Source organism: Melanaphis sacchari, unplaced genomic scaffold (assembly GCF_002803265.2).
Source record: "Melanaphis sacchari strain LSU unplaced genomic scaffold, SCAv2.0 Contig82_pilon_pilon, whole genome shotgun sequence".
Classification (NCBI taxonomy): Eukaryota; Metazoa; Arthropoda; class Insecta; order Hemiptera; family Aphididae; genus Melanaphis; species Melanaphis sacchari.
Genome location: NW_020271585.1, coordinates 332539 through 357149, shown reverse-complemented (window position 1 = coordinate 357149; position 24611 = coordinate 332539). Strand labels below are relative to the sequence as shown.

At 21.6% G+C, this 24611-nt stretch overlaps 1 protein-coding gene across 1 annotated transcript in view; it reads right to left on the bottom strand.

The window, feature by feature from the left end:
• Positions 1–24611, bottom strand: part of LOC112602118 (lutropin-choriogonadotropic hormone receptor-like) — a 54541-nt gene extending 29930 nt beyond the window's left edge. Inside the window, exons 1-12 of the mRNA XM_025350053.1 lie at positions 24432–24611; positions 10161–10373; positions 6036–6110; positions 5864–5938; positions 5697–5774; positions 5155–5229; positions 5014–5079; positions 2754–2822; positions 2563–2634; positions 1585–1702; positions 1393–1485; positions 587–777 (exon numbers count right to left, since the gene is read on the bottom strand). Coding sequence (XP_025205838.1) covers positions 587–777; positions 1393–1485; positions 1585–1702; positions 2563–2634; positions 2754–2822; positions 5014–5079; positions 5155–5229; positions 5697–5774; positions 5864–5938; positions 6036–6110; positions 10161–10373; positions 24432–24565 — 1259 coding nt within the window. The 5' untranslated portion in view covers positions 24566–24611. The remainder of the gene's footprint in view (positions 1–586; positions 778–1392; positions 1486–1584; positions 1703–2562; positions 2635–2753; positions 2823–5013; positions 5080–5154; positions 5230–5696; positions 5775–5863; positions 5939–6035; positions 6111–10160; positions 10374–24431) is intronic.

Below are 24611 nucleotides of genomic sequence, written 5' to 3'. Positions count from 1 at the left end.
GCATGAATAACTTTAATTTAAAATGCAAATAACATTATGTCATGGATAATAAAAACAACTATTGAAATCGGTTACAACGTCTAAATATACGCACTTACATACCTCCTGTCAAGTGTCAATACCTATGTAATCTATAAAATAATAAATCTATTATTTTCCAATTTTTATTTCTTATCACATGGCTATTACGTAAAAAATTGTAGCAGTCTTAAATTATTAAAATTTAATGGAATATTAGCGTCATGGTTATAATAATAATATTTAAAGATTGTCTTAGTATAAAAGTACTGTGTTATAACTGCATAGCAGAGGTATTAATTTTATTGTTCTATTTTGATATACAAATTATATAAATAACGTATGTGTTCTTAAATCTTGGTAAATAACACATCAATTAAATCGTAATTTGAATTCATGGTGCATTGATATTCAGGACGTAAATTTGATATAAAAATGTTGCAGTTCAACAAAAATATATATACATTATAATATATATATATATATCAAAAGCACGCATATTTTGAGTTTAAGCTGTAACTCAATAGATAAACTATGAAAATACTATACACACTACAGCGCTACTTACATGGTAGGTGGAGTAATATTGCCGCATATAATGTTCTGAGTACTATTTGTTATGGCCGGCTCGTTAAAAAACTCTTCTTCGCTATCGTTTGCATAGTCTATATAACCGTTTTCAATAAAATCACTGGAAACCACATGAAAGTCGTAATTTTTTTTCGTTTGTGCGCATTCACTCGGAGATTGTGAGTCTTCCTAAAATATATAACGTATATTTTACTAAGAAATAGAATAATTGAAATAAATAAATAAATAAATTATGAGAGGTTTATCTTCAAACTGCAACAAATACATTTGGCACTCAAATGAATAGACAAGTAAATAGACATATACATAAAGATTCACGTTTCAAACATTTAACGTACGAATTAGATTTATATTGTAATTAATTTGATGATTTTTTTTTCTATTATTAATTGCTGAAATGCAGTGGCTGTTTAATTTACAAATATTTACAAAGTATAATTGATATCGAAAATCTAGATTATACGATGAAATTATATTATTATATAATCATATATGATATTTTTTGAAAATAACATGTAGGTAATGAACTAATTTTGTATTGTCAAAATTCTATTGCATAATAATATAATATATTACCTAGTTTTGTAATTAGTAATGTTTCAAGTATCTTCATGTAAACAATTTTGTGTTTGAATAAATATAAATAAATAGAGATGATTTTGTTTGAACAGTAATAAACGAAAATATTTAGAAAATATTGTCAACAAGATTTTTGTAGGTGTCTATTTTAAAAACGTTTAATCAAAATGCGTTTTTCAGTATGAGGAATAAATTAACACCTACTTTATGAAACTCATAAGATGAATAATCATGTTTAGCTGGAAACTGAAAACTGCAACAATGAAATGAATAAGTGAGATAAGCTTCTTTTAAATTCTGAAACCAAAAAAAAATATGTATTTATTATTGATTATATGACATATATAAATGAACATGAAGCCAAAAGTATAAAATAATATTATAGTTGGTACATACACCAAATAAATAAACTGATGGAATTACTGTCATTGAAGGAGTATTTTCTATGCGAAGTACCTCTAAGCTTTTCAATCCCGATGTTGGTAATACTTTCATTGAGGAATGTGATAAATCTCTAAAATACAATAATTTATAACACGAATTCTAAACACAAATGACAATAAGTTATAATAAATTGCACGAAACAATTAAATATTTATGTAATAAAAATATATAAATAATGTGTAAATAATAATTAGTTCTAAAAATACACATCATACTAATTATAAAAATGTATGTTAATTACGAATTAAGAACGCTTCAATTTTAATAAATAAAAGAACAACAAATATTACATATTGTGCAGATAAAAGTAGTTTTAGATAAATAGTTAATTGATCATTTATAAATAACAAAAATAAATTAAGTTTATATGAAATTCTGAGCACATTTCAAAATGATTTATTTTTAGATTTGTAAAAAAAATTTAATGTTTTTAGAGCTTATCTATTAATTTAGATTTAAAAGAAACGATACTTTAAAAGCGTCTGGAATAAAGTACCCATTACTTATTAGTATATTTTAGTTTTCTAAACTGGCATAACCCGAATCTCAGCAGAAGAGAAAAATATCCTGATCAACCGTCTCCGAATAAGTCACACAAGACTGACTCACAGGCCAAAGAGGAGCCCACTAAATGTACAGCCTGTGGGGTCACTTTAACAGTAAAGCATATAATAATAGAGTGCTATCTATACTTCGACGAACTCAGAAAATACAACATTCCACCCAACATGAGCAAAGCATTAGGGCTAGATATTGAAAACATATTTTAGTTTTCAAAAAAATTGGAAAAAATAAAATGATATTCTAAGAATAATCTTAGGCCTTTAAGGTTAAATCTTGAGAATTTTTTTCCATCAAAAAAAAAAAATATATGATGATAATTTTACTAATTTATCTACACAGATAATTTATGTTTTTTAAAAAACTTACAGTGTCCGTAAGTTCAAAATTCCATCAAAACTGTGTTCAGACAAAAAGTCTAAATAATTTCCTCTCAAACTTCTGTAATAAATTTAATGAATTATGATGGTGATTATAATAATAAAATAATTAATGTAAACATTTGAGCTTATTTTCAAAATAATAAAAAAATAATAATTTTATAGTTTGCAATTACTTACAGTTTTGCTATTTCAGAACCATTGAACGCCCAATTTTCTACTTCACTTATTTTATTATATTCCAATAACCTAAAAATGAATTTTTAAACAAAAAAGTAAATATATTTTTTATTAAAATATTTTTATAAATATTATAAATATTATATTATAAGCAAAAGACGTATAATTTATAGCAGTATGTTCGTTTCCTCGTAAACTTGTTTATAAGAAATATTATGCCAAAAATGAATTATATTTCAGGTAATACAATGAAAACTTTTTAGTTTTTACGGTTTAAAAATAAAAATTGCAAAGTATAATTTATGTAACAAATTCAATGTTAAATGAAATAATGTATTCTGTAAATTCTGTTATTGATATTTCTCTAAACCAAGAGGAAAATATTGATAAAAAAATAATATTTATAAAGTATATTAAGTATGATGTCTATTTTCTTAACAATTCAACAAAAACCTCTTTTGTAGAAAACACAAAATAAAATTCTAGAAATCATTAACGAATTTATTGTTTACAATAATCTTAGTTCTGTTTGTTACTAATTTTTTGGATTAAACAAGTACGTACTCTAAATATTTTATATAGTTTGAATATAAAGATTATTTTTTTCTTATTTATAAATTAAACACAATAGGTGCTTACGATAACACTTTTTGACATTGTTTACTAGTTTTCAGAAAACTATCAAAAAAACTAATGATATAAGCAAAGCAATTTATGTCGAAGCCATACAACAAAATCTATTTTGATTACGTTGATGTAATTAAAAATTAATTTATTTTAACAAAATGTGTTATTTTGGGTTTTAGGATTTAACATTTAATTTTAAATTTTCTCTCATATATAATTTAAATATATCCTACCTTTTCTTTCCAAAATATCATAAAAAATTCTTAAATGTATATTATCGGAAAAAAATTTTAATAGATTTATCAAATATTTTAATGATAACTATTTAAAACGTGATTTCTTAATATATTATTTTTATTTAACAATTGATTGAATTTAAATGTCAACATTTTTATAAAATAATAAAATTTGAAATGTTGAGTACTATTGTTAGATATATAAATATTTGTTCATAAATATAATATATCGTATATACTATTAAAAGCTTTGTAAACAAAAAAAAAATGGATATTATTTTTAAATTGTACACATTTTAGATTATATGTACAAAATAATATTATTATCTCATATTTTTCAATAAATTATGCACTTATGTTTTCTCTATGAAAAAAAAAAAATTGAAGCTGTATTTCTTTATTATTTTAGGTTAATTAAATTAACGACAAAAGTTAACTCACAATGATACAACATATTATAACTACGTTGTATGATGACGTATTATTAATTAAAAGGTTTTTAAGTTGATAATTAAAGACATTAATATCATTAAGTGTTGATTTAATTATTATGGTATACTTTTTTATTAACATTATACCAGAATTTAAAATAAATGCTAATAAAATAAAAATATTGTATTTACTTCATTAGGCACTTAAAAATTATAATCGATACATTTTTGTTAAAATATCCCTATTTCATATTATTATTAAACCAATATAGTGGAAAAAATAAATGATTGTTTTTACACATAAATATTAAAACCATTTAAGACTAGACACTTCTTAAAGTGATTTGTCATTTGATTTAATCCGATAACAATGTAGCCTCGTCAACATATCCAATATCTAATTCCTCGTCAATAAAATAACTGGACTTATACTAAAGCACCCAAAAACAAAGTAATAATGTAAGTGTAAGTAAAATGCACACAACAAAATAATGATATACCCGTATTATTAATTATTAAGGGCTTTATTATAATTATTTACATTAATACCATGTATGCTTGCTATATCCTAATTAAATTATACTAAATATTATTTTTTAGAACAACCACTAAGTCAACCAATACAGTTGAAACAATAGGTATATAAATTGAAATTTTGAATTAATACATTTAAGTCTGAAATTGTCTAGATTAAAAATAGTCTACGTTTTAAACCAGCATAGCACGCACCTATTATAATAATTGTTAATTGTTATTCCATCTTACTATTTTAAATTATAATACATAAATGTAGGTTTATACTACAGATATTAGATGAAAATTAAATTAATACAAAATTTTGTATTAATCAGAGCACGAATAATTTATTATAACATTTTAAAAATTAATAAAAATCTTTAGAAAATATAAAGTTAGATTTTGACTGTAAATAAAAAAAAACTTTATTTAATAATTAATAGTACTTACAATTGTTCTGCTCGAGTTTTAATTCCATTCGTTGGTAATGTGTCCAATTGATTCCCTTCAAATTCACTAAAAATAAATTGAATGTAAAATGTCGTTGATTGTTATAATTTAACTTATAAAATGTCTATAATTTTAAATTACATTATGTGCATTGCAGTCGGAGTTCCAAGGTCTGAAAGATCAGGAATGACCTTAAGATTTGCTTTACTTATACGACTATAGAGGAAAAATCATAAATATTAAATTTTTTTTCTTAGAATAATTAAAACATCAAATAATTTTGGTTTTACGTATTATGTTCAAAATGTAGCAAAAGAAACCCAATTTTATATCATTTTTAATTTTTCTTCTACTTAATAAAATTAATGATAAGTTTAATAAAAATAAATCTTTTAAAGTTTATATAAAATAATGTTAATATTTATAAAATTGAAAATTTAAGTTATTATTCAAAAATATTTGATCATATTATTGTTAATTACTTAAAATTTATTAAAGTTAGGTGCAATACAAAAAAATTAATACGATTAATAATTAGTAATTGTCTAATTCTAATACATTATATATCAATAGAGATATAATGTATAATGTATACATATGCTAATACATTAAAATTATTACTATAACTAGATCTTTTACTACATCTTTTCTATTGTTTGAATTTATCTACTTTATAAACTCACAGTACTAAAAAAGTTTTTGAAAGACCATGAAATATATCGGTAGATAGTTCTTTCAAAGCACTAGCTCGCAATATATACCTAGAAATGTAATAAAAACATCAATCACTATTAGTTCGAATATAATATATATTTAAGTATAATTTGTTAATATTATAAGAAAAACATACAATGATTGCAATTTATTTAAGTTTTTGAAAGTTGATGGATCCAAATATTCTAAATTTTTCATGTTGCTTAATATTCTATAAAACAAAATTTGATTTATCCATTTTAAGAAATTAAGAGTCATGATAGACATAAGGTATATATTATTATTTATTATAGTATTATTTGACTTACATATCTGTAAGGTTATTGTATGGGCTAATCGATTTTTCTGTTAACTCTTTAATATCGTCTGAATCGTCAATAGTTCTAAAATAAAAATCAAGTTTGTCAATACTAAGCAAAACAATGTTTATTCTATCACTCTATGTTTGATACATTAATATTAATAATATTATATCATAGAATTATAATGTATGCGTGCATTAACCTCTACAAGTTTTAAGTTTATTAAATACTAACTAGTTTTAATAATATATGTGTTATCTATATCAATAAAATACAATTTTTGTATTTTTGTATTATTTAGATAAAAAAAAAAAATAAATATTTTTTGGCTTATATTTAAAAATTTTTTTTTTAACTAACTTATTAACTTCCAAATTATATTTGCAATACATTTTTACTTTAAATTCTGAGCGATTCAAAACGATTTGAGTTTTAAAGACATATATTTAAGTAAAAAAAAAATACTTTGATTATCAATTTCAAAATTTCAATGAAAATTGCTTTTTAAAAGTTTAATCTATAGTTAATACTTTTGGAAAGTCGAAATTGTAATATTATTAACATAATTATTTAGCAGCAAATGTTAGACCAACTTTGCTCAGAATTTATTGTATATAATGATTTATCATTTAATTGAAATATTGAAATTGTATAGGTCATCCAATACAGTACTTATTATAATACTTTTTATTTAATTTTCACAAATGAATTTCTGGACATTCTAATATCATAGAAAATAAGCCCGCTAATCTAGCAGCTAAAACCACAATCACCTCTCCACTATCATCGCTTACAAAAATAATTTCGTTCAGAGACATATAAATGCTTATAATAAATAAATGTCAACTATGATGGCATAATAAATCACTCCGCTGAACTGAATCATATCAAACAAAACATTGAAAATTGGACATTAGTTATATAAATAATTGTTGAAAAACATATTATTGTATGTATAACACCATAAAGTATTCAGGCTTAAAGCAATTATATAACTTGTTTATATAAATCCCTGAGCATTTTATTGTTTCGGTCTCTGCATAATAAGAAAATGAGTAAAAACTCAAAAACTTTCATGGTACACCGAGTGTCATACCCATTTTATTAATTGAAAATCAAATTTATATCGTATTTTATGTAGGTATGTCAATATTATAAATTCTAAAGATTTTTTTTAAAAAATTAGGTAAATATAAAATAAGTATAATGTCATAAAAACTTTTAATAAAACGGTGTTAAACTAGATTAATAACGTTTGTTTTACTGACTCTTCATAACTTGGATCATTTCAAGTTCAAAGAAAGTTTTTACTAAATTGTTATTGCAACCCAATATTGTTACATATTTAGGTAGCTAAGACGCTAAGTACAAACAATCACGAGATATGTATGATATAATGTACTGCTTTTGCTATACGAACTTTTAATGTTAATAAATATTGTTATTTATAAAATTATTTATCAATGTTCAATAATTACATTTTAATGTAAGTATATGCAAGTATAAACTTAAAATTACAGCTGTATAATTGGATATTTTATTCTATTGTATAATATGTTCAACGATATAATTAATAGTTTACAATTATATATATATATATATATATATCTTAAATAGTTAGCTTATTTAATTTATTGATAAATGTTTTGTGTATAGATTACATTATACAGTGCAATGATACGTTATACAACATAATATTCATGGTGATTTGTAATGTTATAATAACTCACAAATTATACGGTTGAACATTTAACGAATAAAAACTTTTATTGTTACATTTGTATGCGATGATAATAATAATTATATTAAAATCATATACTAACATTTGATTTGATTTTTTAATAATATAGTAAGTATTAATTATATATAAGTTTGAATTTTTTATTTTCATAGTACTTATTGTATAAGCAATTAAATTATATATAAATTACTAGATACATACTACCTAATCGCCATTAATTTTAATCCGTACAATTAGTATTAAAACTTAACAGTACACTATGATACAGACATATTTTAATATTACACTATACTTGAATTTATGGTAATACTATTTTTAATTTCTATATAATATTATATAAGTAATCAGTGTTCAGTAGCCGGTTCCACACGCAATAGATAGCAACCGTGGAAGCTAATATCATGTTAATATAGAGCAGTATAAGTATAGGCGTACTAAGGCCTTTGAATTGAAGGAGGACTTTAATCTTACCTTAAGTTATTATTTTTCTACATAACTGACTGTTTTTAAGGCATTATTAATAATTAAAAAGAAACTTGTTTTTCTTACATAGGTTAGGTTTTTTTCAACTTACTCTCCCGAACCGTTACATTAAAATAAATATACATGCTACTGAATCACAATTATTATTCTTTAATATTGAATGGTAATTATACTATTATTTTTAGAAAGTTCTAGATTTGAGAATTAATTTAAACAATTTAAGTATTGATGAAGATCGTTATATTATATAATGTTAACCCAAATCAAATAATTAATTAAGGTTGTTAGTGAAAATATTGTACTATTATTCTAACTTAACTATTGTCTAAAGTTAAACAAATATTATTAACTGAAGATAATGTTTAAAACCATGATAATACTTAAGAATTATATTTATTTTTAAGTTAATTTATAGTAGTTAAAAACTCATTGTTGTTTTAAATAAAGTAGATATCGATGAGAGGTGTAGTTATATGGCTTAAAATAAAAAAATGTATCGAAATGTCATTACAAGGGATGTTTTCATTTTTATGGCATTATGAAATGTTGTCCAATAACAAAAAAACTGCTCTTATTCACCCCATTTATTTATACCTATGTATACATAGATTAATGCTATAAATAACAGTTATTCAATATATTCAATAACGTCTGACGTATTCTTCCTGCAACGTTTAATTATTCTTGGTATAATATTAGTTAATAAAGTTATTTATGAGTGAATGATTCTCATCATATATGCAGTTTCTTTATTAATTTATAAATATGAAAACATTTTTGTTTAAATATGAGCTTTTAAATTTTATCATATTAGTTATTAAAAAAAATTGAGTGCTATTTACACAGAAAATAATTTAATTTACAAACACATTCACTTTGAAGTCAACACACTCAATTATTCTATTTAAATTTTAACTTCTAAATGAAAATTATAGCTGTTAATAATTTTAATAAATACTTATACTTATATAAGAGAATATCGTATTCTAATTGTTACCAAAAGGTTAAAAAAAAAAAATTATGTTATTTATTTATTATTTACATTAATTGTCCTACTAATAGGTGGGTGAGTAAGAAGACTATTTTGATGATTATTTTATTGTATTTCAAAATATAATAATAAAAATTTGACTTCCTTATAAATTATTTAGAATACATCTAAAAATATTAATAATTTTTATTTATGCTATAAAAAAATGTAAGTATAAAACATGTTAAGATGATAAAAATGGATCTGAGACAAATCGACGCGACCATTTCGGCGAGGCTTATTATTTAGTTATCGGATATTCTATGTTCTTATACATTACCATTATCAAAAAAAATATCAAATACTCCAAGTAAAACAATTAATATAATTTAATAAGAGATAAAACAGTTGGTTAATGTTCAATCCGATAAATTTTCACAATAGACAAGGTATTATTTCGTTATAAATACACAGAAATTAAATATTAATTGTATATAATTGTGAGTTAATATAATTATCAAAACTCAATTAATTATTAAAAGAAAATCATAAATAACATTTAATTAATATAAAACTACCTATACAATAATTTATCATTTTTTAAATTTATTTTTATTTTATTTTATTTTATACGTATATAATTTAGTCAAATATTATTTTGTAGCATAATATAGCTATTTTTAAATGATTTAACAATTTATTGTAAATAATTATATAATTAAGCAATACTAATAAATTAGACTACAATATAATATAAATCCATTCTTATCCGTATTTTGTGTTTAAAAAGCAAAAAACTCCGGGCCGAAATAACTTCGCGCCAAAGTATCTTCACGTCTAAACGGCAACATCAAATTGTCCGTGCCGAAACGTCTCCGCCAAAATGTCTCATTTCCAATTAAAATAAACCTTTAAAATTGATCTAAATGTTACTCACAGCACGTGTATTATCTCATCAACAACCGGTATATGTTGAATCCTCGAACAATGCAACTCAGTTTTATGTTTCCAAAAGTTGGTCATGTTGCGAACACAGCAGTTATCAATAGTAATACACTGTGTGTTCATAACTGTACCTTTCGCTGATAGCTGTGCAATGCAAATGCACAAAATCATCAAAAAATCGAAAACCGACCACATTGAGATCCAACTGTAACATAAAAAATTATAAAAATTAAGAATCAATTTTTAAATAATTAGGGACATTCACAAAATGTTAATATCGCATTTATTATATTATATCATATTAGATTATAATTATAGGTTTAAACTTTAAACGTATTATTTTCAAATATTAGAATAAATCTAAAAATAAAAATAAAAATTTTATATTAACAAAACAGCACAAAAAACCATAAATATGGATAACATTTTGTACGTAATGGAGCCAATGAAGGGCAGTGTAAATCAACAAAAATGTATTTTACTTAAGATATTCTAATACTTATCAAAAATATATTATATATATATAATGTATTTTTGATAAAAAAAGATACAAATGATACAATTTATAAATAAGTTCCTAATTATTAAACAATAAAACTAAGCAGTTGAAAAAATGCACATGCTTATTCATAAACTGTGAAAAAAATTATATATGTACTTAAAACAGTTGTCTAAAAATGATATATGATTTACGTATTTCAATTATAGTTTTCAAACTATTGTTTTTTTTTAAAAAAAAAAATCTTAACAATTTACAATTTACAAGATAAACTGGATTAACTGGTTATAAATACCTACAAATTAAAAAAAGTTACGTGTGTTAATTCTTCTATATCGGAAAAAAACAATATGGTATTTTGGTTCTTTCAAAGATATAAGGATATTAATGATACAAACCCATACAATGCAAATTTAGTTTAATTAAAAATTCATATTTATTCTTAATAATGTAAAAATGTATTTAACTTAAAAAAATAATAGTATCTGTTAAAAATTTCAAGTACCCACAAAGTATTTCTAATACCAGAAAGGTATAGCCAAAACAAAAAAAAACACATATCACTATAAAATCAATACATTCATAATCGCTTCTCTCAAAATGTAGTACTTGAATGATATAATATTCAAAAATTGTTTACTTATTTAAATGAATAAATTTTCAAATATTATCGAGGCTCATTGAAAAAAAATTTAAAAAAAGTATTCAAAGAGTATTTAAAGAGTCAAAGTATTTTTTAAATTATACTATATTATGTAGAAAATGTTAACATGAAAATATCAAGTATTATGTTATTTGTTTTTGAATTATAACAAAATTAAATAATCAATTTTTGTCAAAAGTCTATTTTGTATAAAAACTAGTGTTTTCAATATTGTCTCTCCCTCTAATTATTAAGAAAAGTACTAACTAGATTTACTTTCCCGACAAAAAATATATTGTAGTTAAAATTTAGGTATTTTATAGTTCCACAAGGTGATAACACGAATACAAAAAAAAAACTCAGTTCATTGTATAATCATTATAACTTATATTTCATGTATTGAAATATTGTCATTTGTATTTTATGAGTTGTTAAAAAAAAAAGAGTTTGTACAACACTTAAGATCTATATAATTTTCCAATATTTATTTTTAAAGATTCTCCTAAATTATCAATATTTTTGATGTCATAGAGAAGATTACTAACCCAAGACAATTTATTTTTATTTACTTGCTATTATTAAATATTATATAGGTACATACTTATAAAATATATAGATAATTATAAAGGTTTTAGATTAATAGATTAAACTTTAAAATATCCAATATAATATCGTATACCGAGGATTTAAGTTTTCGTCAAACAATGTATTAAATTTTATGGGACCCAAATTAAAATGTAATCACTTGTCTACTCATTGTATCTAAAATATCAGAATTAGGAAAGTATTAATTACAATAAAAAATTATAGTTAAATATATTATTATGTAAACAATTTCAAAATTTTTGTGAAAAAATACGAGTATCATCATTATTTATAATTATTAAAAGCATCGACCAAATAATAAATATGATTTAAAAATTTAAATTAATACTACGTAGATTAGTATTACTAAGAGCTTAATTTATTTATTTAAATATGTGAATCTTATTTTCTTAATTTAATTAACACTATATAATCTTGATAAAATAAAATTTTTATTTTTTTCATAAAAATCGATAAATATTATTTTTTTAAACTTGAATATTTAATACAAATTCCTCATGAATTTTTACTATAGCCGTTAAAAAAAATGCAAAATACTTATACACAATTTTATTTTAAAGCATTTAAAATTCAAATATTAATAAATTTAACCAAAATCATACAAATATTATCAAAATCATTTATTGTATACAGTGTTTTATCATTTAGTTTAAATTTAACACATACATTATAGTAGCCTATTCAATCACAAGCTTTACTCAATTTCTTGTGTACAGCAGAACGCTAACCTATTTCTTACTTTTCCCAAAAATAAAGTGAAAAATTGATTTAATACGTACAATGATTTACTGGACATCTCAATGATTAGCACTTAGGTATTATATGGCAAGATGATAACCTACAACCAACTCATTTTTTTTGTATAAAATAGACAAAAATTCTTTGAATTATACCTATTTCCTATATATTTGTTTAATTTTGGTAGTGCGAGTTCGTTCAAATACTTTATTATTATTACTATACTTTCACATTGATCATTATTTTGCTATCTTCAATTTTTTAAATAAGTTTTTTTATTATTGTTATATAAAATAATAAATAGTTATATTTTTTAAGTGTGACACATTATAATATTTTTCCTTAAATCAAACTAATCCAGAGTATAATATGTGTATTAATTTTCAAAATCATAACTTGTTTTTTCTTTCTTATGTGCTCCTTATAAAGAGTCTAAGAGTACGATAAACCTTATACAGTCTCGCAGCAAAACTAATACAAGAATACGTGCTACGTAAATGCGTTATGCATAGGTACTATAGAACTAATTTTAGAAAATTAAATATTAAAAATGAGCCTGTATCTAAGAATGCGGGTCTAAAGTCACATAACCTACATCTATATTCGGCCATGTAAATAAAAATAAATAAAATACTCGCAGTTTAAAAAGTGAAAAACTATTAACATAATATAAAGTGCTGCTAGTACCTACTGTTAAATCAGCGGTTCTTAACTTTTTTTATCATTAGAGTTTAACATACATATTTTGAAATTATTTACATGTCATCTACTTGGTCTCATAACTTTTTTTTGCTTAATAAAAAATACATGCGTAAATTTAAACATTTTTGTATAAAAGTAAAATTAAATAGGTGCAGATATTATTTTTATTATTATGATTTAAATAATTTAATAGGTGTTTTATATGTTATGTTCTACAATCAATTAATTTTTATGTATTTCATTTTTTGTATATAATAAATTGAAAAATGTATTTTTCGCACAGATATCTCAACATAAATAAGTTTAGAAACTGAAAAACTTGTCTGGACAACGCATTAATATTCATAATAATTACAATTGTTTTTATATAGCGAGACTTTTCCTTCACTTATCAACTATGTTCTTTCCATGTATAAAAATTTGAAATACGTTGCAATAGACTACTAGATATATTAAGCATCATACCTATTTTTAAATAAACTAATAAATATAAGAAAAAATCTTTTAAAAATATCCAACGAAGTTTATTTCAACCCTCATAACCTCCCCGCATCACTATATTCATCCCTGAATACAGAATCAATTATAGTAACTGTCGCTAAGAAAATCAATTAGTATCAATATTTAACTATATTCAACAACACAGTCAAACTAAATTTATACACATTTTTCTATTATCGCCGTCTTGGCTTCGATTCATAATAAACGGTAAATGAGAATTTCTAAAATGGGATGTCACACATGTTCACTAACGTTGCACTTAAATCCTGTCAACATACAATGAAGAGAGCATTAAAGTAAATTTGTGAAAATAAGCATTTTTTTTTTTTTTTTTTATTAGACTGGATTTAGTCAAATTGGGTTATGTGTCACTTTATTATTCCTATAAAAAACTTGCAAGAATTTTAAATCTATAATCAAATAAAAATAGTAAAAAACAAGCTTATTGAATAATATTATTAGATCTCAATAATAACAAATTATATTAATAATCATTTACCTTTGAATCTAAAGGTTTATAATAATTTAATAATCATATAATTCATAATTATAGCCTATATAAATAATTTTTTTTTAAATAAAAATTCAGATGTATATCTTATATAAAAATAAAAAAATAAGAAATACGTGACTCTATATATTATATAGTTATGATAAAGATAACTAAGTAGTGAATCGTAGCTTTATGTTACAATATCCTAAATATTATATATATTATCCAATAAGTAGTGTTAACAAAAGACGTCAAAAGTTCGTAGTGTTAAAAAAATATTTTAAAACTCTCCTATAAGTATTATTAACATAAATAATTTTAAAATTACAACAATTTATATTTTTTGAATTAACTTTTAATTATTTAATACAATTTTGCATTATATTTTGCTATTAGATATTGAAAGAATCTCTATATAGGTATCGATAGTTTCATTTTATTATATTTATTACACAATAAATGTTGTTTAAATAACTCAAGTTAATAAATAAACTAATAAAGTCCTTTAAATTTTTTTTTTCACTCAAAATCGTATTAAATAAATAATATATTTGAATAAAGGGGTTTCAAAGTTTTGCTCATTTATTAATTGCAATATTACACAACAATACTATACAAAATTATGTATCTTGTATGAGAACGTAATATATTTCATTAGATTTAACTAAAAATATCCTAATGCCATTTGTTTATACTGAGAAATGATATCTTTTTTCAACAAAATATTTTTAGATTTATTGATCTATTTTAGACCACGTGCGTTAAAAAAATATTGTTTTCAATTTAAACTATACATATGTATAAACCCTAAAAAGAAGACTAGAATATTAAGAAGAGAAATACTAAGAAAATAAATCAATATTATGTTAAATATATTTAGTTAAATGTTTTTTCTATTATCAAAAAATAATGAAAATTTTTATTTTTAATATAATTTTTAAGGTATATTTAACCATATTTCAAGGCTTACATATACACAAGGATCAGTCATACATATTTTTTTTATAAATATAATTACTGTGTGGGTAACAATATCTAACTATTATCAGTAATTTTATTGTTTATTTATACTTAGAAATAGAAAACTAATTATAAATAAACTATTTTTAATAAAAAGAGTTTAACTTAAAATGTATTTAAAATTGGTTGATAATTAAATTATCGATTGTATAATTATAGTAAGAACTAAGAAGTAATACTCTTAATAAAATTAAGAAAATAGATTAACAAATGTTGTAAGAATGTATAATATTCTTACTAATACATTGGAAGTGTATATCAGTACACACTTAAGTTACCTGAAAAATAATTTGATTAGTTAATAATTAATTAAAATATGTTCTTTTAAATAAAAATATAATAATATCATGAAATACAAAACCTAGGAATGTAACGTTAGCGACGAAATTATGTATTTATACTTAAAATAATATTACATATGAAACACTAATATTAATAATAAATTATTATTATTATGTGGATTAGCTAATATTTTATATTAGTACTTAACAGATTATAAATTATTTTGAACTTTATCTTTCCTTGTTATAGCTATTTAATGTGCATTCATATGAAATTGACAAAATATTAGTTGATAGCTGTCAGCCGTTAAAAATTTCTGTATATTTTTAATTTTATATCAATATTGGATTTTTATCCTATGCACACTTTTTTAACCCAGTTTACTTAACTCTTAAGTTAATTTACTTGTCCTTATTAAGCTTCCACTATTTTTGTAGATTCCATAAAATACAATTGATTATTTATATACGTTTTTCTTAAAAAAAATCGTTTTTACTATTACAGACAATCAAAATATATATTATTGTGCATTAATTGTGCTTTAAGGTATATTTATACCTACTCTATATATATTCACCTAACTGCCTATTATACTGTTATAGCTTACAACTTCTGTAAGTGAATCGTGTTGTATTGTATCAATATAGTAAAATGTAAATAGTTAGATTTAATTTTATACAATAAAAAAGCTTAAATTAAATCAAAGTCATTCAAAGTATAATTTATTTATAATTAAAATAACTATTAACAATTAAAAGATATTACATGTTGATATATTATTATATTAAATAATTAGCGTAAAATTGATTTAATAGTCTTGATTAATGAGCAATATGATATTTTATAACTTTAAATAGTTTAGAAAATATTAACTCTCAAGAATTTAGACAATACTGAATTATTTAATAAACCTCTTAAAATACATTTACTATTTCGTAACAATTATTTGTCTTTGAATTATGAAAGTAAATTTTTTGTTTATTTCTATATTTTTCATTTTTCATTACTTTTTCGATTTTCGTTGTATACAATATTTGATAAAATCAAATAGTTTAATTATTAAATAAAACATTTTATTTCAATGTTTTTAATTTTTTTTTGTTAGCTTAAAATACTATTATAGATAGACTTTAAGTGTTTAACATTATTTAATACGTGTTTAACAATCAACTAAATATATGATGTTATTCATAAATGTATTATATCATTGTCACAGTTTGTATTTTATCTAATTTTTTCAAAATTAAATTATTTTCAATAATATCTATTAAATGTAAATTATACATTTTCTTAACTTAAAAAAAATATAATAAACAATAATCTGTTCATAAGTAATCATAAATACGATATAAAATAATAAATAGTAAAATAGTTAAATAATTATTATTGTTGTGTAATACTTATGTAAAAATACAAATATCATTAAATAAATAACAAAAAGTTAACTTTATAAAAAATCATATTCTAATAATTAATAATTATCTTGAAAATTTAGTGTTCTTATTAGTTTAAGTATAGTGAAAATCAAATACCAGTTTTAAAAAGTTTAGTATTAAAGAGACATTAATAGAAATTTAGTTAATGAAAAATTAAAATTGTTTTATTGGGTACTCTTCTTTTAAAATACTAGGTCATCATTGTCCAATGCATTAACCTATTTACCTTTTCATAAGAAAAATCAAATTGACGTTTCATATATATAAATATATATATATATATATATATATATAAAATCAGTAGTCAAACGATCATTTATGCGTGAAGCGTTTTAATTTTGGAATAAAAGCTAAATCCAACTCAAGCCGTGCTTAGAGAATTTTTTCATCTCATTAGTTTTTGGCGATAATAAAATAAAAAATGACAATTTTAAATGAAAGGGGTATTAAAAACAAAAAACAAAACATTAAAAAAAAAAAACGAATGTAATAACTTATTTTACCAATGCATAATAATCAATAACTAATATTGGTTAAATCACCCAGTAACTAATTGTATTTATCCAAACCTAACCTTATATTGTTATTCATTATCAATGTAAATATTATTGAAAATATAATAAACTCATTCATGAAATTTATTCTTATAATTAAACTAAATTTATATTTATTAAATCGAAACAACTATTTACTCAAGTTTTAAGTATTAGATCAAAAACTTTCAAATTAAATTTATAATTGCAATTAAAAATTTGTCGTAAAATATATTACAAAAATAAAAACCGTAAATACTTGAAAAAACTTTGTTTTAATATTATCTAGTCTTGATATAACTTTCAAAACATTTGAGTTGTTTTGAAATATTTATAGATATTTTAAATTATCTAAAAAAATTATATTTTATTTTCGATGTAAAATAATTTCATTCAATCAAAAAAAAAAAAATGATGCAAGTAAAGGTTAAAAATTTAATTCAAATATACGAGTATTCACTCATTTTTTTGTACTTATAAGTATTTAAAGTTTAAATTTAAAAAATCATGAAAATCACAAAAGTTCACAAAATATTTAATAGTTAAAAATTCACAACATTTTCTATTTTAATAAAATAAGTTTAAAAATAAAATATGAGATTGGTTGATAGTTCCAAAAATATAATAATACATAATATGGACATTTAAATGATTAATATTTGAAGATTTAATTTCAACAAAAAATAACAATTTTTTTCTCAAATAATTTTTGTTATTATTTTATTGCTTAAAAAAGATTGAATTTCAAGGATTAAACTTTTATTATTTCTTAAACTATAAAATTTCTAAAATATTTAGATTCAATTTAAATTATTTGTACCATGCACCTACTCTATCTCATAACTTATAAGTTAATATTAATATGTAGTATTTAAACAAAAATATTATATTATCAATATTATACTAATAAAAAAATTAATTAATAATAATTATATAAATAAGCTATAAATAGACTAAGAAATGAAAACCGACAATTTTCGCTCAAAATCGTTTATTGATTACAATGATTTTCTTGTTAAATTTAAATTTAATATTTCCTCTTAAGTGACCTTTTCAATAACGAGTTATACTTAAAACCTACTATATATCAGAACGGCATCCCCGATTTTTCACTTAAAATCTAGAAACCCGTTAAGATATTATCATCAATCTGTTATAATGAGTCAGTCAATCAAATTGACAGGATAACAAAATTGATTTTCATATTATCACACAAATTCTATCATATTTATAGCTTTATTATTAATAATATAAAATAACTGCTTCTTAATTTAAATTATTTTTAAAAAATTAAATTATTAAGAACCCGAATTATATAAATTTTTTGTCACTTACACAATTACCATAAAAAATCAAATATTTGAAACATATTTTATTCCTTACGTAAACAAACATTTGATTCGCTTCAGTAATTTCCATAATACTCGTAATTTAATTATGACCTTTTAATCATAATATGCAAAATATATGGAAAGCAATTTTACTATATTTTCTATAATATGTTTAATGTAGATTTCATCATATGTATTAGATGAAGTTAAAATGTCGATGACGATATGAAATTTTCAGTTTCGTATTTAAAAATGTCTGAAATTATTTTCAAGTAGATATTATAAATTTAAAATTTTAATTAATAATTTAATGCATACCTAATACCTATACGACTTAGACACGTAATTATAGTATTCATAATAATTTTTTTTATTTAATTTTTATTTCTATATCATCTCATAGCTTGTATATATATTTAAATCATTAATATAAGTACCTAAAGTTATTTTCACACTAAACTAGTGTAAAAATACTTTAATTATCGAGTCAATAAGGTTGAAAATAATGCTCAGTTTGAATCAGTCAACTAGTCTCACACACTAATGATAAATAAATACGCAATCAAGTATGAAAAAAATAAAATCAAATTATAACTATTGATTTATGTTGGCTGTTTAATTTTAGGTATAGTGTATAATATTATTTTATAATATTAATTTGGTAAATTATATTTAAGTATAATATCAATAATTATTAAGAGATATAATTATTAGATACATTTTATGTTCTCATATATTATTATAATTGTATAAAATCACGTTAGATAAAATATAATTAATTATAAGTTATACGTATAATTATAATGATAGTTAATTTAGGATGATTTAGAAACCTCTATTTAAAATGAATAAATTTCAACAAAATCGTATTTAATAAACTATAATACCTAATATAATACATTTTAAATTACAAATATTTTATCAAAATATTAACTCTTTTTTAACAAACTCAAGTACAATGCATTATATACCTAGCTAAATTAAAAAATTTCTAAATGAAGTAATCAAGTGGTTTATAAATTATATTATTCTATGTAAAAATGATATTGATATGAGCTTATAACTAATAAGGTTTAAATATTGAAATTAATAGGTAGGTAGTAATTATTATTTTTATTATAATGGTAACATAATTGCTTGATAAGTATTAAAAAATCCTATATATAAAAATAAATATGAAAATTCGTTATTATTTCTTTTTAAAAAAACTTTCTCGCCATGATTTAAATGTAATTAATATTATTTATTTAAATAATTTTATGTAGGTTTTAATGAAATCATAAATGGTTATATTTAGTTTTTCGTACATATACATATACATGCTTATATATATTTTTGGTAGCTCATCTACTATCTATATGAAATACTAAGTTAACTACATAATATTTTATTCTCAACCCTTTCACGGCTTCATTTATAAGTTTATTTATATGTTTAGATCAAATAAGTTAAAATTATTTTCATAAACTCAAAAGAAAATAATTTGATTATTTAAAATGAATTAATTAATATTTGATTCTTTTATGAAACTAAATAAAGTAAAACAGATTAAAAACATTCACATAAGTACTTAAATATTATGCACGCACAATTCAATACAATATTAAAATGATCAATCAACTAATTGCTTTTGTTTATATGCATAATGTATGTTATAATTAATAGTCTACATAATAATAAAAACTGTAATCTATTAAAGTAAAAAAAATATTTGAAAAAATTTTGTTAAAAATAATACAATTTTAATTTCTTGGGTCTAAAATATTATAAAAATCCCAACAAAATTTAAATTCCATTTGAATTTTGGTTACCTGTGTAACTAAAGTAAAGTATAGTGCTCTCATGCAATATCGTGTATTTAATTGTACGTTATTTATATTTAGAGCAAGGTTTTTTATGCATTTGCATATTTTTTCTAATAAACTTTATCATATGCTTAGTAAGTATACAATACATATCACAACGTTTATAATCTAACATTTATAGTTTTTAGCACATATTCTTGCATATTTTAGAATTTTTGGGCAAAGAACATATTTTTAATTTTAAGGGCACATTTTAATTATTTATCCACAAATAAGCAGTTTGGTAAATATTTTTTATTAATTAAACTCAAAATTTTCTATTAAACTGTGAATTTCTCATAAAGACAATGGAGATTTATTTATCATAATAGTTAGTGGGTAAATTAGATTTGATCTGTATTAACTGTATTATTATTTTTTATACATAATATAATAACATAGAAAAAATAAAATTGAATACAACAATTTAATTAAAATAAATAAAATATTTAAAGAAAAAATGTAGTTTTTACTGTTATTCGAGCGAATAATATTTTTAAGGCATATTTAACTATATATTTTTATTTTTTTGATTCATATATCCATACTTATTTTTTAAACGAATATTTGATAATTTTTATGTGCATAAAAATCCCTTCTCTATTTGTAATACAGAGTATATACTTACAAGTTACAATAAACACAAGTTATAAATCTTAATAAGTAGGTTCCTGCCGGATTCTATATATATTAAAATTATAGATACGTATGACATTTACTTTTTGAAAAGAAAGTTTTTAACATTTAGGTATAAAACAAATATTATTCCTTATTTTTATAGTTGTTGTTAAGTATAATAAGCCTATTTTCACAAAATTCGACTGTCATCAAAATGTTAAGTGTAATGTTTAATGTATGGTGGACAATTTTAACGTTACGAGTTAAGCTTTTTGTGTACAGAACTTAAAATATTATGGTACTTCATTATCTAGTGTTTTCCAATATTATATTTGTTAGTTTTTAAACAGACGTCGGTGGTAATAGGGTACTAAATAACCTCACTAATAAAACAAATAAAATATAGATCTGCATGATGCGTTAAAGTTTCGAACAATTTTGCTAAGTATACGAAATAATAGTGGACGGGTTTATTTTATATTAGATCGTAGATACTTTATATTTGTTGATATTATGAGAACGAAGCAAGAGTATGGTTTATAAGTTGTTCCTCCAGGGATGTTTAAAAAAAAATAGATACCTAAAGATATTGGTTTCTAATTTTCATTGAAGACGTGACAGGAAATCTTTTTACAAATTCAATAAACGAAATGTTTTATTAAAAAGTAATAATATAATCTTGTTATTATTTCAATGATTATATGAAAAAAAATGAACGGTTACATAAAAAATAAATAAATAAGTGGATTTAATGCATGTAAATATTTGTTAAGCAACAGAATATATTAGTTTAACATGATATCCGTTTGTGTAATAAAACATTTAAACACAAGAAAAATCATTTCATTTTTGAAAAATACTTTTTAGAGTAAAATTTGCATTGTATTAGTTTTATTTAAAACGGCAAGTGTCAAGTATTCATAAAATATATTGAAATCGGTTGAAAAATAGCCTAACAAAAATAAATAAAACTTTATAACATATCAACATTAATTTAATATTGATACAATGAATAAAATATATATGAGAAGTCAGTATTTATAGAAAACCAAAAAGATAAATTCATGGTATGTTAAAAAAACAATAAAAGATACCTAGTACTTATCGCAAAAGATCTTCTAAATTCCCCTAAAGAGTAGAATACTAATAATATAAAGAAAAAAAGCTCAATCAAAAAAATATTTAAATTATATACACTAAAAAACACAATTTATATAATATATTAATATTATTATGTATCTATAAAAAAATAAATAAATTTTAAAATCTTAAGAAAAGTTAATTTTATTAGTATATCATTCAAACATAGTAGGTACACGCTAATTTGGTTTCAGTGAGTCTTATAGAAATTTTTTTTACCCTCAATTATAGCATTTATTTCGTGAATTTTATTCATTTGCCAAACAGTTTCTCACTGACATATTTAATACATTTAATCTATGTTTTAATATAAAAGGTGATTATTTTATTGAACAAACTCAATATTTCAAAAAATTTTAATGTTATTAAAAATATTTTTTTTACATCATTACCAGTCGATACAAGATACAAGACAATTTTTTTTTATTATTATATTTTTTTATAGATATAATATTTTAATATTTATTTTTTTTTTTTTTTGAATGAAAACATGTATTTTTAATTACATATTTTGAAGTAGAATATAATTCTAAGTATTTAAATGCATAAAAACTGAAATCTGGACGAGTAGTTTATGTGTTGTAAGTATTAAAAGTTCATTTAAGTGGATTGGTGAGATACGGAGATACCCCGCAAAATCATACTACTCCGCTTAACTTAACTTTAAATACTCCGAACAATATTCTGCTTCAGAAAATGAAATTTAAAATATATGTGGTCATTCAAAAAAGTTAAAAAACTAAAACTATAAAATATTAAAAAATATAAATATTTTTTAAATGTTAATAGATTTTAAAAAATAAGTATCTTTTCATAAATAAATCACCCAGTTTACTTAAGAAAGTAGGTTAGAGTTGATTAAAGTCACGATCCAATTTTGACTATTTTGGATCTACATACTTAAAATAATTTAAAACCTTAATAGTTAATATTATCTTAAGTGAAAATGTATAAATATAATAAAACGTATTACTTTAATAATAAATTGTACGAGTATACTAAATACACTAATAATAAACAGTATTGTAAGGAATTTCTAGTTTAATATACTTAATTTTTGGTGAGATTGTTGAATAATATTAAATCCTACATGAATCACTACTAAAAATATAATAAAAAAATTCGAAAACCACTATAGCTGTAGAGTGTAGATATTTATTACAATCGTTATAACAAATTCGGTGAATCAAAAATCAAGTCGCATTCATCAATAATGACCGTGATACGGGGGAAAAAATTGTGGAAAAAAAGTTATAAGTACGCTTAAGACTTGAATACTATTAATTATATATGGCCGGTATTACGTTATTTATATTAAATATTATAAATCATTATATGTCCTTATATGCTATGTGTATAATATACATACTCTTACGACTTACTAAGAAAATAAAACTACCAAATACTAATCCATAACTATCTTGAATCATGCTTTAATATTATAAACTGCCGTTTATAGTGCATAATATATACAGGCCCTAAAATTCTTTGTACTACGATACACTTTGTGCAGTACAAAAAATGAAACGTGTACTACAAAATTCAAAAATGTGTAGCAAATAATAATGTTTTTTTGTTTTTTATATTATTACTATTCATTTTACATCACTTGTTATAAACGTTTAATAAAAATATAGTGTGTAGTACGAAAAATAGAAAATTTTAGGCCCTGATAATATATATTGCTAATACCCGCTAATTATAATTATTGTTAATCGAAATCATATTATAATTATCATTACACGTCAAATTGCGTTTCGGTACGTACATGGATCCGTTATAAGATCGTAATTTTATTATTACGTACACAATTATTTCTTGTACAATATAATATAATATTATGATAAAATTTATTCGTGTAAATTAATTTTATGTACCTGTTGGACGAGGACCGATGACGGCGCAAGTTGACGACGACGGATTTTCGTCTGTCGTTGGCTGATACCAGTAAAACGGTGGTCACGTTCACGTCGTCCATCCGCGAAGAATCGCAGCTGACAATGCACGACATGGCGTGTGCGATGCGACAGAAACGGCGAGCAACGCGTCCGGTGCGT